The sequence below is a fragment of the Diprion similis genome, chromosome 4 (genome assembly GCF_021155765.1).
Source record: "Diprion similis isolate iyDipSimi1 chromosome 4, iyDipSimi1.1, whole genome shotgun sequence".
NCBI lineage: Eukaryota > Metazoa > Arthropoda > Insecta > Hymenoptera > Diprionidae > Diprion > Diprion similis.
This window is the reverse complement of record NC_060108.1, coordinates 13,688,824-13,706,191: the sequence shown is the minus strand read 5'-3', so window position 1 is coordinate 13,706,191 and position 17,368 is coordinate 13,688,824. Positions and strand designations below refer to the sequence as shown.

At 39.6% G+C, this 17,368-nt stretch overlaps 1 protein-coding gene across 4 annotated transcripts in view; it reads left to right on the top strand.

The window, feature by feature from the left end:
• LOC124405408 (glutamate-gated chloride channel) overlaps positions 1-9,440 on the top strand; it is a 97,637-nt gene extending 88,197 nt beyond the window's left edge. For all 4 annotated transcript variants that reach the window (XM_046880280.1, XM_046880279.1, XM_046880276.1 and 1 more), the window contains 7 exons: positions 6,641-6,710; positions 7,001-7,154; positions 7,619-7,701; positions 7,861-7,995; positions 8,107-8,259; positions 8,382-8,650; positions 9,066-9,440. In XM_046880280.1, coding sequence (XP_046736236.1) covers positions 6,641-6,710; positions 7,001-7,154; positions 7,619-7,701; positions 7,861-7,995; positions 8,107-8,259; positions 8,382-8,650; positions 9,066-9,299 — 1,098 coding nt within the window. In that variant the 3' untranslated portion in view covers positions 9,300-9,440. The remainder of the gene's footprint in view (positions 1-6,640; positions 6,711-7,000; positions 7,155-7,618; positions 7,702-7,860; positions 7,996-8,106; positions 8,260-8,381; positions 8,651-9,065) is intronic.
• Positions 9,441-17,368: the final 7,928 nt, after the last annotated feature.

Sequence of the window (17,368 nt, the reverse complement as noted above, 5' to 3'; positions counted from 1 at the left end):
CCGGAGAAGAACATTCCCCAGGGTCGTTTGTGCCTGCCTAATTGAGGTTTCCTGCGTTTGGAACTTCTTCAAGTTTCAAAGTGTTTTTCTCTATCTCGAGAACATTGGAAGCTTAACTTCTTTCTTTCGTCTCAACCTTACGTGGATTTCAATTATCAGAGTAGGTAGGTACCTACATACTTTTCTCGTTATAATTCTTGGCAAATATGCGGTGGTTAGTTTGAAAACGAAGTTACCTGATGTTTAATTCTCGTTATTCTCGTCACGACATGATTACGAGGAGGAAAAATAATCCAAAAGTAAACGAACAAATTTGTCGACGTATAATGCTTACGGGATCGTGCTTCTGATATTTTGTGACGTTCAACTATATTTTAAACGACAATTTTGCAACTAACGATAAAAAATGCTCAGTTCAAGTGTCCCAAAAACTAAAAACAAAACACAAAGCTCCAAACGCATCCGATCCTCGACTTCCGAATCCCCAAGAAAACGATTCTGGCACCGGAATCTTCTCAGGCCGCGAAATCGTATCGCGTAAAGAACGAAAAAGGGGGTGAAAAAAACGACGTCTCAATTAAATCCAGCTTGGAAGTTTCGAGGGTTGAGCTTCCCCTGCGAACGGCGCGACCTTTATACATCGTTCAAGGGTCAGCGCGGAGCTTTTCTTCGTCATCGGGGTTACGGATGGTCGTCGGACGACGCGACGTACGTACATTTTTGTTTTCATTGTTTTTTATTTTTACTTCTTTGTTGTTTCTTTCGTTATTTCCTTTCTTCGCAGCCGTCACGTAATTGAAACCTCGCCTTTGACGCACTGTTTTATACCCCGATTCGACCGACCACTCGATGTCGAACGTGAAGCGGCACGAGGGTCAGGGGTCAGGGGCGCAGTTGCCGGCATGTCGTATACCTACACCTACACCTACACCTACTTATTCAACTTTAACGCAAGCCGAACAACTCTTCTTCCAACCGCTCGACGATGTTCAGGAAATACATAATTTATAGATAGGGTGTATAGACTCGGAGGCAATCAGGTCGAGTTCAGTTATCGATATCGCACGTGTACCACGCCATAAAAAATGTTTTCACGGACGCCGAAGGTCTCTTTCGTCCCTTATTTCTGCGTCGTTTGTATCGTCCCCTTGCCGGCGAAAAGCTCTTCAATTCGAAACGTGTGTCAGGGCCGATAATAATAGTGCGCCGTCTTGTTCGTTAAATTATACCTACGATCAGCAGTTTGTCGTGGAAGAATGAAGACGGATTTAATATTGTTAGGGGGGATCGGAGAGTGAGAGTGAATGAAAGGAAGCTTATTAAGAGGATGAGGATGAGGATGAGGATGAGGATGAAAATGAGGATGAGGACGAGGGCGATTGAGAACATACCGGGAATCACAACGACACGCCATTCACACCTCTACATAATTACACGGTTATATTCCGAATACCCACACCATATCAACACGAAACATGGCTTGCAGGACTGGGCTATATATGTACGTATGTGTCGGGAATGCGCTGTGCCTGATCTATATCTATTATTATATATTATTACATATATATATATACTTGAATTTGTATCGTATTTAATATTTGAATGTACACTACTTATGCAATGGATGAATATTGTTCTTATAAGTATATATTGTACCTGTGTGTGTGCGAAAACTTTTGATGACGGGGTGGAGTTGAAATTGCGAATTTGAAAGGTTCTGAAAGCGCCGAAGTACGAATTTTTTGGTGGTGAAACTTGAAGTGAAGACATCAAACTTTAACGAAACATCGAAGCTTCGGATGGTAGGACAACCGACGGTTCAAATTTCCGAAAGTTTGAAAATGAGACAATTGAAAAATCTGGAACATCGAAATTCCGAATGATCGAAGTTTTTCAGTTCTTTGGATTTTTGGCTTGGTCAAATTTCACCACTTTGATCATTCTTTGCTTCGGATTTTCAAAACTTTCACTTTTCAAATCATGATCATTCCGATTTTTGGTTCTTGTGATTTTTCACACCCACTCGTTGAGTAAACTACGCTGTGTGAGTATCTTTTATTTTTCGGAACTTAGCTCTACCGTAACTTGAATTTTTGGAATCTTGCACTTCGAAACTTTGAACCATCGAGCCATTCTGGCCATTCAAAACTATATTGTTTCCTGAAAGTTTGATTTCTTTGCTCCACCTTTCGCCACCAAATACTTCGGAATTAGGCGCTTTCAGACCTTTTCAAATTCGGAACTTCAACCCCGCCCCTCGACGACATGCGACCCGCGAATCGTCGTGTTGCATATTCCATAATCCGCCGTTCGACGACGCTTGAATACTACACTAGCAGCAAGTAAATTTCCATTAATTTATTAACTACACTTTATAATTATACATCGATCGCCGTCCCAGTGCCATGTCTGACAGCGTCTCTCTTAACTGCAGTCGCGACGTATCTATAACACAATAGTGCAGTACGTGTATCTAATTCTCTTATATCTCACTGACTCACTCCCTATTGAATCATGCAGAGACGTCTGTCACTGCACAATATCCGAGTTCGCTCTGTACCGAGAAAATATCATCCATCCAGCATATGCAATCAGGTGGGTATCATCTGATACAGTGCAGCGTGTACGACAGACTCCGTGATAAACTATCATAATTCACATCGCGACTCGCATTTTATACACGTCGTCTGTCAACCGTACGTACACAGCTGTAACACCTATACCAACACATACGGTATACATACATATATATATATATATATATATATATATGTGTGTTGTACCCACGTTGTTTATAACGTACCTAGTTATAAACGGCAGACTTCAGTCCGGTGCTTACTGTCGATGGATGACCCAGGGGTACAGAGATTCGGGGGGATTTATGTCTAACTCGTATTTATTGCCAACTTGACTCACCCTGCAGAACGCCCAACGTTTTTCTGTCAGCTGTCACGGAGCGGCTGTTTTCTTGTACTTTATACCCACCTTACGCTTGTCAATTCCGTGAAACTGTAATAATGTACCTCACTCGACGGCCCTAACTTTCTTTCAAGACGATGGTTCGCCCACTTTTTTAACTCCGTTCGTCACTTCGTTTAAGTGTAATCATTTCACGGGTGAACAGTGAGCACCGATATGGCGGGGTGCGTAATCATAGTCGAGAATTACCCTGGCGGAAAAGTTTACTCGCTAATATTCAGCGATTCGTGTATATGTACATCCGGAAGTTTTTATTAGAAATTGTGGGCGAACAATTTCTCGAAATTTTCCCCTGAGAGGAAATTTCACGGTCATTTCATGGTGTGTGTTCTAAAAAAAAATTCTCAGATCCTTTTTTGTGTTTTTTTGGGTTTTTTTTTTTTTTTTTTTTTTTTTTTTTTACGACGAATTACGGGGAAGTTCTACCTACCGTGAAAGATCGCGCGAAATATTTTTTAACTTGGCGAAAAGTTTCGCGGACGTTTCTGAATGATAAACGATCGCTATTTGACATAATAACTCCTTGTAGTAAAAATAAATGGCCTAGAATCTTGAAAGTCTCTCAGAAAGTTTCGGCCTTTCGTTGTACGTATATGCATGTATATACTATATATATATGCTGGGAAGTTTTTTCAAGAATTGTCGCTGCTCCTTAGGATTTGCTCAGGACGAATTTAAACATTCCATATATACTTGGTGTTCGTCTTCTTTTAACAACGATGAAAAATTTTTCCGTCAGGGTATAGAACCGAACGTTCACCTCAGGTTTATTAGCAGGTGATTTCAGGCTCACTAATTATTGCCTGTTAACGATCGGCCAATAAAACGAGCAAAGACGGTGGATAGTAATAACAATCACAAGTAGTAGGACAAAGAAATGTAAGAAAACAAGAAAACTGTTGTCTCGTCGAAGGAGAGATCGAGAGAAATAAAAAATAAACAGGAATGATCCACGATTATGTACTGCAGTCATTAGAAACCGTTCCCGTCGTTCATAAATCACGAATGCAGTAGCGATAACAAAAATGCTGTGCTTTAATAATATAATCGGCATAATCCTATCAGCTTCACAGTAATTATCATGATGTGATCCGAGATATTGGATACCCTGTATCTACCACGCGGCAACATGGCGTCAGGTGAAGATGTGTACATACATGCATACATTGACCGTACAGCGATGCGCATATGATGACATCATATTACCGATAGTGTTATACTCAACTATATTCATGATAGTAAATGTGCCCGCCATTACTGGTATAGCACAGGTGCAGTGTTCAACGAGAGAATGAACATTGACAGTGAAATAGGTGATCCGGATAAAAATATCATTCCTACCCCTACCACCCTCCCCCCCAGACCCAAATAGAAAACAAATAACAAGGAAAGAAACAAAGATTAAAAAATTTACAACAAATAGAAAGTTGTACATGCACAGCTCCTCCAGAGACGCCGCCATCGCAGTCAACAGCACACAGATAAGAATCGTGAGCTAAAAAAGCATGTGAACCTCACTTTTCACTATATATAACATATATTTATATTGGAAAAGTTATTATCGTTATACATGTTATACTTTTACGAGTACGTACACGCGTATAGCAACTGTATAACGTTGGTAACGTGCACCGATGGATGCCTCATCATAGTTTTAGGAGTCATTAATTATATTTATTATCAATATATTATACTATATACGCGGTGTTCAATGTGCTTTTGCATGCTCACGCTTAACGCTAGTGTTTAGTGCTATTTCGTTGTCTGCATTGTACGAGCTGCATATTTCCGTCAGCCAGATTGTTTGTTTAACGTATGCGAATCGCCAGATCACCGCACTTTCATAGCATGCATCGATCAAATTTTAAAAACTTATCGTATACCTATTTTTATTTCAACCATCAAATACATGGTATATTTATATATTGAAACAGGTAAAAACACCAGAGGAAATTGAAACATGTTTCAAACGATCGTCGAGTTTTCAGTTTCGGGTTTCGAAATTTTTTTCACTGGATCTCCCTGCCAATCGGTAGAGATTATTATTCACTTAACACACTTACACGTTGGTACAGCCTGCTCGCGATTGGAACTATTTCAATTTCTTTTTGGATGAAACATTTTTCGGGGGTCAAAATAATCCCCAAGTGTGAAAAATTTCCCCGAAACCCTTTCACTGGCTTTTACCTGGAGTTATTTTATTTCATTTTTTTTCCAAGCCATTTTTTATCCTTCAATCATTCCCAGCTGCCCGGTTATAACATGTCATTAATGTACTCGAGCCGGTGAAAGGGTTTGCTCTCGACCTGCCAACCATGGCCAAAGTTAAAATTTAGGTCCTGGGCAAAGCGTCGGGTGGCCAACATCCCTGCACCCTTTGGGTACAACGTATAATCGTTGGCGAGCACAACTTCACTTACCTATAACGTATCACGTCGTAATCGTTGTTTGTATATCTTACGGCTTTTTCTATGGTGTTAACCACAGTGTGCCGACCCGCCAACGATTGTGCACTTTACCGAAACTTGGACTATTTCAACCCAGAGAGTTACCTACGGTTACATATTTTATATCCAACCTTCCACGTAGATTGAACACGCCATCTTTTGTTCTCTCATGATTTAACCTTTATAAACCAAAACTTTTTTTCATTGATTCAGTAGGCGGTATATCTATACAACCTTTTAGCCATGAAAGCGCTTCGCGCTATCTTGTCGGAAGAATTGCCTCCCCTTGCCTTCCCTCTTTTCTTTGCTTCTTTTTTATTTTTACTTCCGTTTTTTTTTCCATCTTCCTCTTCTCTATAGACAGCGTTGTTTATCGCTACAACGTCGCTTGCGAATTGAGAATTATTTTTAAACGGGCAGAGTAAAAACTCTCGTTGATCTTGAATTAAGTAAAAGCAAATTAAACGCTTGCAGAACGTGTCCCAGATATGATGGTCTCTTATTTTCATTTTATCTTATCTTTAGTCAGTATCCAGCACCGTATAATTCAAAAGTCTATACATAAAATCCTTGGAAATTGCAGTGCTTTCGTTGGTTTAACAATTAGATTGTTTAGATTTTGACAATATATACGTAGTGATTACATGATTGAAAAAAAATTATAACAGCTGTTTGTATCGCGAAGTGTATAATTTATAGCTCAAATATTCTGTCGATTGAAAATTGTTATTCCACTTCAAATGACATTTCGCATAATTCGTAATTTTAGCTGGGACGCACTGCAGACTTTTTCCTCCGTTATTTGGTTTGCTTGAAATTTTATCATTCCAATTTAAACATGCCTATATAGATCCAATACGACGTTATATCATCACTTTTCTGTTTCTTGTAGTTTTATTTTTTTTTAATTTCATCGAAATGACGACGTAAGTATATTACCCATACAAAGATCTTGAGCAGCCTGAGGTAGTCAAGTATTATAATGGACGTGAGAAATAAAGTATTGACTATTTCAAAAAAGGTAATCAATTTTCGCGGAAACTTCATTCCTTTTTCTCGTGTAACGCGAGAGGGAGATTAAGGAGTTAGAGTGGTTGTGATCCTCTGAACTCTTGGCTACTCGAGGTCTTGGGTTGAAATCAGCATCCCCGAATCGATCATCCCTGCTTCCCGTGGTTAGGAATAGGAATAAATGGGTTTCCGTTTGTCCGTAGGAATACTCCGTGCAGCTGACTTTTCGAGAACAGTGGCTGGACGAGCGGCTCAAGTTTAATGACTTCGGAGGTACGTATTATGCCGTTTAATTAGTTTGATAATTAACTTTTGCCAGGTTCGTGTCGCGCAGATTAAATTATACCGAACTTAACTTTGCTGCTTTCAATAACAGCCGAGCGGCGTCGGTGCCGAGTAACTTTTCGAAAAATAAAAGGAGGTTGAGCGAGGAAAAAAATCCTCAAATATCAAAATTAAATTAAAGACCTGCTCGCTACTGGGAGTAAACAACAATTTTCGCGCAATATGCAACGTCGAGTTCCGATGTCGCGACCACAGACTCACTATATTATGCTTTTCAGGTCGACTGAAATATCTCACGCTCACGGAGGCCAATCGAGTATGGATGCCGGATTTGTTTTTCTCCAACGAAAAGGATGGACATTTCCACAACATCATTATGCCTAATGTGTACATACGAATTTTTCCCTATGGCTCAGTTCTCTACAGTATAAGGTAATAAACGGTTCCGATCCATAATCATTGGCCAACACGAACAGTAATCATTTTCAATCTTGATCAACGGAAAAGAGATTGATGGTTCGAAAATATACAGGTTTCATTGATTTTATTACGAGACAGTCGTACATTCAGTATTTATTGATCTATTATATTCCTAAGCTACGAAGATCTCTTTAAAGCATCGATTTCTAAGCTTTTGTTCATAATTATAGGATTCTATATATCTTCATCTTTAAAAAATCTCTGCGTAATGAGTGATTAACGTCTATCCGCTTATTACGTAATAAAATCTATCAAAAGTATCGATTTTTCGCTGGACAAATTTCTCAAAACTGATACTTAGTCTCATGAGTAATTCAACTGACTTGCAAACTGTAACCTGATTAAGAAGGGTTTCTTGTTTTTCCATGACATGGTCGAAATTCGTAGAAAGTAACCAAATGCGTTGTTCCCACCAGGATATCTCTGACGCTGTCTTGCCCGATGGACCTGAAACTCTACCCTCTTGATCGGCAAATATGTTCCCTACGAATGGCGAGCTGTGAGTATATTCACGTTGTTTTGCTACTTTCACTCCGAACAACCCCCTTTTAATGCGGCGACGAAACCCGAGAAACATTCGTCGCGATCAATAGAAAAAGCAGAGGCTCACGAGTTTGCCGGAGTTGAGTTTATTTTTCTTCTTATTTACTCCTTACAGACGGATGGACGACGGACGATCTCGTATTTCTTTGGAAGGATGGCGACCCTGTCCAAGTCGTTAAAAATCTTCACCTACCCAGGTTCACGTTAGAGAAGTTTTTGACCGATTACTGCAACAGCAAAACGAACACCGGTAAGTTTTTGCTTACACGGCTCATCGTCAGAAGCCAAAGATATGTAGGAACGAGACTGTTCGAATTTGGAAAGCTACCTGCAACTTGAAACACTTGCTTCCACGTGACAGGTGAATACAGCTGCTTGAAGGTGGATTTGTTGTTCAAACGAGAGTTCAGCTACTACTTGATACAGATCTACATCCCGTGCTGCATGCTGGTCATCGTTTCGTGGGTGTCCTTTTGGCTGGACCAGAGTGCCGTACCGGCCCGGGTGTCCCTGGGTAAGCTCCGAGTAGATGTGTACATGCCATGCCTCGCAAAAACAAAGCCAAGAGAGGAGAGCCTGCGGATTAGCCTACGGCTTTAAAATGAGCCGAACTTGACGTTTCCGTAATCCCTGCAGGTGTAACGACGCTGCTGACCATGGCCACGCAGACTTCTGGAATAAACGCTTCGCTCCCACCCGTTTCTTACACAAAGGCGATCGATGTTTGGACGGGTGTTTGTCTCACGTTCGTCTTCGGTGCTCTGCTAGAGTTTGCTCTCGTTAATTACGCCTCTCGGAGCGATATGCACCGTGAGAATATGAAGAAGAAATTTCGGGAGATGGAATCAGCTTCTATCGATCCAGGGGCTGAGCCTGAACCCGACGGGGCAACCAATTTCGCAATGGTTCGTATATTCGGACTGTCCCTTGTAAGGCAACAGCCACGAGTATTACTCGAACTCGAAGGTTTCGATTTGAAGTTCTGCATTCCATGGTAATGGTAATGAGTCTCTTCGAGTCTCGACCCTCGTTTGTGTTGCCAATTTTCTTCATCAGTCTGGGAAATTCGAATTTCTCTGTACAATTTTCCTCACGCATGAATCGTCGATCTTATAATTCTCCATGCAATCGAATAACCGCGTAAGCTCAAAGGGAAACTGGCTCGGGTGACTTGACCAGTAAACAAAAAAAGTGGATAAAAGTAAAGCCACGCATAGTGGCGCTTACACGGTTGTTCGTTAACTGGTGGAATCTATCGATCGTTGATTCCTCGGTCTACCTACCAGATATACCTGAAGATTATGATGTTTGAATTTTCAGAAGCCGTTGGTACGTCACGAAGGGGACGCGATATCGATGGATAAAATGTTACAGTGCGAAATACACATGAAACCGCGGCCAAAAAACTGCTGCAGGTCGTGGCTGTCCAAGTTCCCAACGAGGTCCAAGCGCATCGACGTCATATCCCGGATCACATTTCCTCTCGTGTTCGCTCTGTTCAACCTCGCGTACTGGTCAACGTACCTGTTCCGGGAAGAAGCGGAGGGCGAGTGAACCTCGATGAGGAGATTATCGGATCGCGGGACGTGGCACGCGGCCACCCCCACGCCCATGTTGCCCATCACAACCATCAGCACTCGCCTCAGCATCACCCCCACCATCAGCATCACCAGCATCATCACCACCACCACGAGCATCACCATCATCCGCAGCAGCACCACCACCACCGCCATCACGATCATCGTCTCTCGCATTCGACGATTCAGCACCACCAGCAGGACTCCTACTCGCCGCTCGCACCACGCGCGGCGCACATTAGATCACGGGCGTCTTCTTCCCACCTGGGTTCATCCTCTATCTCGGGTTCCCCGAGCCCGACCCCCTCGCCGACGGCGACGTCCTCCCTCTCGCAGCACCACCACCACCAGCAGCAGCAGCAGCAGCAGCAGCAACATCAGCGGTTCCACCGTTTTTCCCAGGTATCGCTGGGCCAGACGGAGAAATGCTGTTGGGGCCTGATACCGCTGCGTTGGTTCAAGTGCCGGGCCAAGGGTAGCGCGAGGATCGACGTCTTCGCCCGGGTCGCATTCCCCCTCGTATTCGTACTCTTCAACCTGGCGTACTGGTCGATATACTTGTTCCGAGGCGAGGACTCGGCAAGTAATCGCAACTGATGTATAAACGACCGCGGAGAGGTGGAGAAAAAGAAAATGGCAATACCTGAACGCCGAAGACAAAAGCGAGTGGAGTAGGAGAAGGAGGAGGAGGATGAGGATGAGGATGAGGATGAGGATGAGGAGATTCTCGAGGAGCGATAGTGGTGATTAGTAATATTTACAGGGAGGCGATAGATTAATATGATATATTATACATATTCGGGGTAAATTTTGGGTGACCGCACGCCACCGATTGACGTTAGTGTAGTGGGCCCTGTATAGCCACGGCCTGTTAAACGACTATATAGAAATATATTGATAATTATTATTACTATCATCGAGGGAAAAATGATATTATATAGGAAAGAAACACTTAGGAGTATATGAGAAGGAAAGAAAGAAAATTAAGAAAAAAATTAATGAGTAAATAAAAATTGAAAAGTAAAAAATAAGTGAAATTAATTAATTTAAGAATTATATAGGCACACCTTTACACACGCGTAAACACACAGTACCCAACACAGACTAACATACATACATACATGGTGATTGTCGGTACAAGGAGCGTTTTAGTATGCGTTTTTTCATTATATGCCGTACATCGACGTATTATGTAAATTAATACTCACGCATTAGTATTATTATATACGTACGTAAGAAGACACACACAAACACACACGTACACGTTATATAAAGTATAATTGATTACAATGCCACCCGCATGGTGGTTAGATATTGACTGTATGGGGAATTTCACATCATTTCGATCCCTCCCTCAACCTTTAATATTTTCGATTATTTTCTCCCACTCATGTTATTGCAGGCCACCTTGAAAAAACAGAGCCGTAACATTCGCAGATTTATTCAGGTTCATAACGCACAGAAATGCGTACACGATATTCATTCGCCTTTTAAGTTTGCAAGAGAACTGTAGTGGTGACTTTGAGAACAGTCGATAAAACCTAATTTTTATTCACAGGAAAATTCGCAGAACAAATTCAAAAACAGCAAACAACTTTCAATAGTATCCTGGAACCCTGGTTTGATAATAATTCATCTAGGTAAAAAAAAAAAAGAATCTCTTTCGTACGGCAGTCGAATCAATATTCAGTGTTACTTTTTTTGCAATTACTTTTCCCGTCTTATGAGAATTTTCTCGTTTAATCCGATTCCCGGATCTTCGACCAAACAACTTAAAATCGGGAAGAAAAACAGAATTTCGAATTATGAAACGTGAAAAATTTTCACACATTTGAATGATCTACGGTGTGAACGATTATTTCAATAAGAAATCAGAGATGCAAGAAAGGTGGGCCAGAGGCACGTCGACTGAACGTGGAATGCCCCATACATATACACAAACGTAAGTGTGTATGTACGTACATGTTCACGAATAAGGCGTAATTTCACATGTAAAGTTTTACGTATTATGTTACCATTATCATATTATTATGATTGTTATTCACATTATTATATCATTATTATTGTTAACGCGAGTTGTGGTAATAACAGAGCCAGCGGTATCTGACAACCGAGGAAGACCTGACCTGACGTATTTACCCTGTAACCATGCAGTTTCCGCCATCATACGATTCACCAGCTGCAACATCCCCGTCTACCGACTTGGCATGAAAACCCGCAACCATTTCTTCCCTATAAATAAGTACACTACGTCGGCTGTGGGGATGAAGCAGAAACCTCCGCTAATGGAAACGCAATGCATGGCCTGTATTGAAGACGGGTATAAAACACAGAATCGGGTGTAAGATTCTTATTTTCATTATCATTACTATTATCATTATTGCTATTACACGCCCGAACCTCCTACCGCCGTGTCTGTTATTATAATTGTAAATTATATACTTACCATAGGTACATACATATGTATTACATACGTTCCTGTGTCGCGTGTTTCAACATAACGATTTTCAACTATGTACTGCATTATCGCGTAAATCCTCAATTATTGTCATCATCATCATCATCATCATCGTCGTCGTCTTCGTCGAATCAATGTACAAAATGAATTCCTATCGACCGCATGGTCTAAAATCGCGATGCTTCGTCGTCCTGGCAAATACCCATTTTTAGATCGTGGCGCGTGCGCGTTAAATTTTAGCAGACAACGGACCGTGCAGTCGCTAGGAATTCACTCTGCAGTACAATTCCGAATCAGCATCAAACGGCAGCATATGTACTAAGTATTATACCGATATTGATATTTGATAAGAGGGATATAATTGATAGATAATTATATTATTGAACGTAAACTGTAATGAAACAAATATCATTTACTAACAATAAACTTGTTTACGTATACGATAACGTTAATTTCGTTGCGGGGAAAAAAGCTCGGGGGGGAGGAGGGCGGAACTTACAGGTGAAAATCTGTAGTTACATTTTTTTTCTCTCCTCAAAAGTACTCGAGCTTCATAGACGGACAGGTTGACGGAAACAACAGGTGGTAGCTACAGGTGTGACAGTTGTGCAGAGGAAAGGGCTCATTGCCAGATACGAATCGATGCAATTCAAATACGACGTAAGCGGCTTTGGACCAGCTCTTTCCCGCCAGTGGCACTCACGAAATATGAGAAACGCGACTATTGTGTATCAGGTACAACGGGCCTTTGTTTTTGCATCTACGAAACTCGACGAAATATTGTACGTGCAACAATATCACAGGATGCTGTTATTATTAGTTACAACAACTGCTACTGTACGCAGACAGCGACGATGGCGAAAAACCAAGAAAGTAGGAAAATGAAAATAAAACAAGAAATCGATTTTTAGATAAAGAGGGTGAAAACAAAATTATACTAAAAATACACGAAGAGTAACTGAAAATATGATTAAAAGACGAAAGACAAGTGTTTGTACGATTTATACATGTAATAGGTTCATGTGTATCTAGGGTAAGTTTGAGTGGATTAAATACGTACCGTAAGTATGATGTATGTACGCATATCTGTATATGTAATGTGTACGCACTTTAATCTAACTACCTGCGGAGCAGCTGTGACTTATTGCAGCGCGAATTGGCTGATAGGTCAATTTTTTGTCGTTTGGTGCTCGCGTACATACATGCTATGCATTTACATATTGTACGGACCTGGGGTTTCTAGAACTTTACGAACAACACCAAGAATATTATAGGTGAAAACCTATCGCGATATGCATTCCCGCCAGTATTAAGGACGCACGTAATTTAATACATTAAATTAAATCAAGTTATTATAAATTACATTAAATTATAATTATACTACCATGTAAAGGGAAATTAGCCTATCGAATTATGTATTATCATCAACACATGTATATACTAGAACAAAACTTTTTTTTTTGTTATTTTTATTTTTATTATTGGTGTTATTATTGGTGTTGTTGTTGTTGTTAATATTATTATTATTATTATTCTGATTATTATCATTATGATTACTATTATCGTCATCATCCTTATTATTGTATAATTGTATTATTATTAGTATTATTATTATTATTATTATTATTATTATTATTATTATTATTGAAAAGAAAAAGAAAGAAAGAAAAAAAAACAAAGTATTATACGATACACCCCCCCCCCCACACACACACACACACATATAAATATAATAGGTAGTATAAATTAATATTATAATAAATATATAAATATAAATATTATACATAAATTATTTATAAATAAGAATTAAGAAAACAATTTTTAAATGACTCTCTCACAGGGTTTAGATAACTAGTCCGTTTGTCTATTTCATACAGTTATAAACCTAGTTACGATGTAATAACGATAACAATTCAATGCCGCGCATCAGGTGAAGTTGCACTACATGAAAAAAGGAGGATAATTAGAAGAAGTCGACAGTAAAAAAAAAACATTACAAATACACGAGGAAAAAATGACAAAAAAGTAAATAAAAAAAAAACCATAACAATAAAAACTAACAACGTTTAATCTATGTAATAGCGACGAAGGAAAAAGAAAAGGCGCACTACAGTAGCTGGAACTATAAGCACTTGGCGCTGCACGTATGAGCGATTATACGATTAAGTAACAATAATAATAACAACAATAATAACACTAATATTAATGGTAGTAACAATAACAACAAAAACAACAATAATATTAATAATAATGTTAATATTACTAATGATAATGATTAAATAAAAAATGAGTCTGCCATGAAAAAAGTAAAGTAACGTATAAATTAAAGTAAAGTAAATACATAAATAATTAATTGCACTATAGATGTGTGCATCACTTTCGAAATGGATTTGACTCTTATAAGAACAAGTTTTATAAATGTTTCAATGATATTTGGTTCCCACGTATGAATGTATAAATAAATGCACGGAACGTTATGTACTAATAGTGTATGAATATTGAGTGTTGGGTATATTATTCAATAAATTACGTATATCAATATGAGAAGTAGACAAATAATATGAAATTCTATTCCACAACGTATCGAGCTGATCCTACGTACGGTGCAGATAAAATAAATCAGTACTACTATACATTATACAAAACGGTTGGGCATAGTATGAAGTTGATACGAGTAATGGGTATAGTTAATACCGAAGATCGGAAAAATACTCTGAAAAGTCCGTAGTATCTTATCCGTTGTTGATCACGCGAAGTGCTGGTTTCTATTTTTTCAGTCCCTGAGGCCTAAAAGCAGTCATTTCTATGGGAAACCTCCTGGAGTTAGCGATGTTTCAAAGTTTTTTTATACTTATACACCGATTCAAGTAGTTGCATTCTTAGAATTCAACCAACATTCGCATGTGGAGATGATTTAGAGACCGCTAGCTTATCAGTCGAGTCGATTGCATTCGTAACGCGGATGCAGCCTGCAATGCCATTGTCGGCCGGCCTCTAAAGGCCGAATTTGCGTTACCAACGTAATCTGGCTCTTTCTGGATTCACGTCCGCAAGCGTACAATACATACACGCAGTTGACTGAAAGTATAGAAAAACTGCTAGCCTAATTCCTACGTAGATAGCCTAATAGGGTTTTTCGGAAGTAGAAACGGACGAAATAAATTCATCGTTGAGCGGCGCTCTTTACGTCAGGCACGTCCAGTCGAAACGAATAATGTTATTTGAATACACGTAAAGCATGGATGGGAACTGCGTCTCAAAAATTGTAACGATCACGACGCCGAAGTTATGAATTTTGCCGCAACAACAGGTAGGAGGAAAAAATAACGAGTGATATTTGTGGTTTTTCGGCTGTAACTTTTGATCCGTCGCTCGCAGCTTATTGGGACTAGGCTGAATCGTTTTCTCTCTCAAAATTACGTCGAAATAGCACATTAACAAATCAATCATAGCAATTTTCGAAAACGTCATAATTTTCACCAGAAATCCAAAGGGGTTAGCCTTACTTTTTTTGCGATTTTTGGAGCCGAAAATTTCTGGTCGCCGAATTGATTTGTATGACCGTTTCTTGGCTAATTGGAACCCCAGGAACTCAAAAAACACATTAAAAAAAGCGTAGGACCAACAGCAGAGAAATGACGATGAAAATCTGCAGTTTCTTGGCTGTAACTTTTGATTCGCTGCTCGCAGCGTATTGGGACTGCCCTCAATCGATTTCTCTCGCAAAATTACGTCGGGATAGTGCTCTAAAGAACTAATTGCGTCACTTTTCGAAATCGTCGAAATTTTTGCCAAAAATCAAAAGGGGTTAGCCTTACTTTTTTTGCGATTTTTGGAGCCGAAAATTTTTGGTCTCCGAATTGATTGGTATGACCGTTTCTTGGCTAATTGGAACCCCAGGAACTCAAAAAACACATTAAAAAAAGTGCAGGACCAACAGCAGAGAAATGACGATGAAATTCTGCAGATTTTTGGCTGTAACTTTTGATCCGTTGCTCGCAGCGTATTGGGACTGCGCTCAATCGATTTCTCTCGCAAAATTACGTCGGAATAGTGCCTGAAAGAATTTATTGCAGCACTTTTTAGGATCGTCGAAATTTTCGCAAAAAATCCAAAGGGGTTAGCTTTACTTTTGTGGTCATTTTTGGAGCCGAGAATTTTTCGTCTCGGAATCAGTTTGTATGACCCTTTCTAGATTAATTGGACGCCTAGGAAGTCAGAAAACACACAAAAAAAGCGTAGGACCAACTGCAGAGAAATTACGACGCAAAGACCAGCGACAGAAAAATTTACAAAATGTGTCCTTCGTTTTTTGGCTGTAACTTTTTATCCGTTGCTCGCAGCGCATTCGGATTGCGCTCAAATGATTACTCTCGCAAAATTACGTCAGAATAGTTCCTGAAAGAATTTATTGCAGCACTTTTCAGAATCGTCGAAATTTTCGCAAAAAATCTAAAGGGGTAAGCCTTACTTTTTTGGTCATTTTTGGAGCCGAGAATTTTTCGTCTTGGAATCGATTTGTATGAGTATTTCTGGAGTAATTAGACCCCCAGGAACTCAGAAAACACATAAAAAAAAGCGTAGGACCAGCAGCAGAGAAATAACGATGAAAATCATAAGTTTTTCGGCTGTAACTTTTAAGGTTTCGCTCGCAGCGTATCGGGACTGCGCTTAATCGATTTCTCACGCAAAATTACTTCGGAAAAGTACATCAAAGAATTATTTACAGCATTTATCAAAGTCGTCAAAATTTTCACCAAAAATCCATACGAGTTGTCTCACTTTTTTTTGGGTTATAAATCTTTTGTCTCAGAGTTGATTTGTTTCATCTATTTCAGACTGATTAGACCCATAGGAACTTAGAAAAGACATAGCAAACTGCCTTGGATCAACAGCAGAGAACGTATGTAGGAAATATCACGTTTTCTGGCTGTAACTCTCGATACATTGCTCGCAGCGTATTTGTACTGCGTGCAATCAATTTATCGCTCAAAATTACGTCGATATAGTGTATCAAAGAATTGCTTCTAGCATGTTTCAAGGTCGGCAAAATTTTCGACGAGAATTTAAAGGGGTAGGAATTTGATTTTAGAGATAGGAGGCTGAGCTATTGCCTCACTCAATTCCTTACCTGTAATGCTGGAGCGTTTCAACTTAGTATTAACAATTTCATTGGATGTATCAAACTTAACTCTATATTCGCCAGAGATATAGTTGCAGATATTTTGTTTTTTTATTTTTGTAATAAATCTTCTTCTTATTATTTTCATATGAATTTGAATAGAAAATAAGAATCCTACGCCCATAGAACTAATTGTTGATAACATGTCTGTGAAGCCTCAATAAAAATATGAATAAAGAATTTATGACTTATGACTTACCTGTCCCCACTGCATGTTATCAGATATTTCCACAAAATTATGTCTAAGTAACACAGTGATGATAGCGTAATCAACGAGGGCCGTTTTGGTTCATTTTCAAGCCGCCTAATTAGAGGCAACTGATCTTCGAACGGTAAGTGTGCCTAATTATAGGCAACCAATCCTACGTCTCGTAAAAGTGCCCAATTGAAGGCAAACCTGACCGTT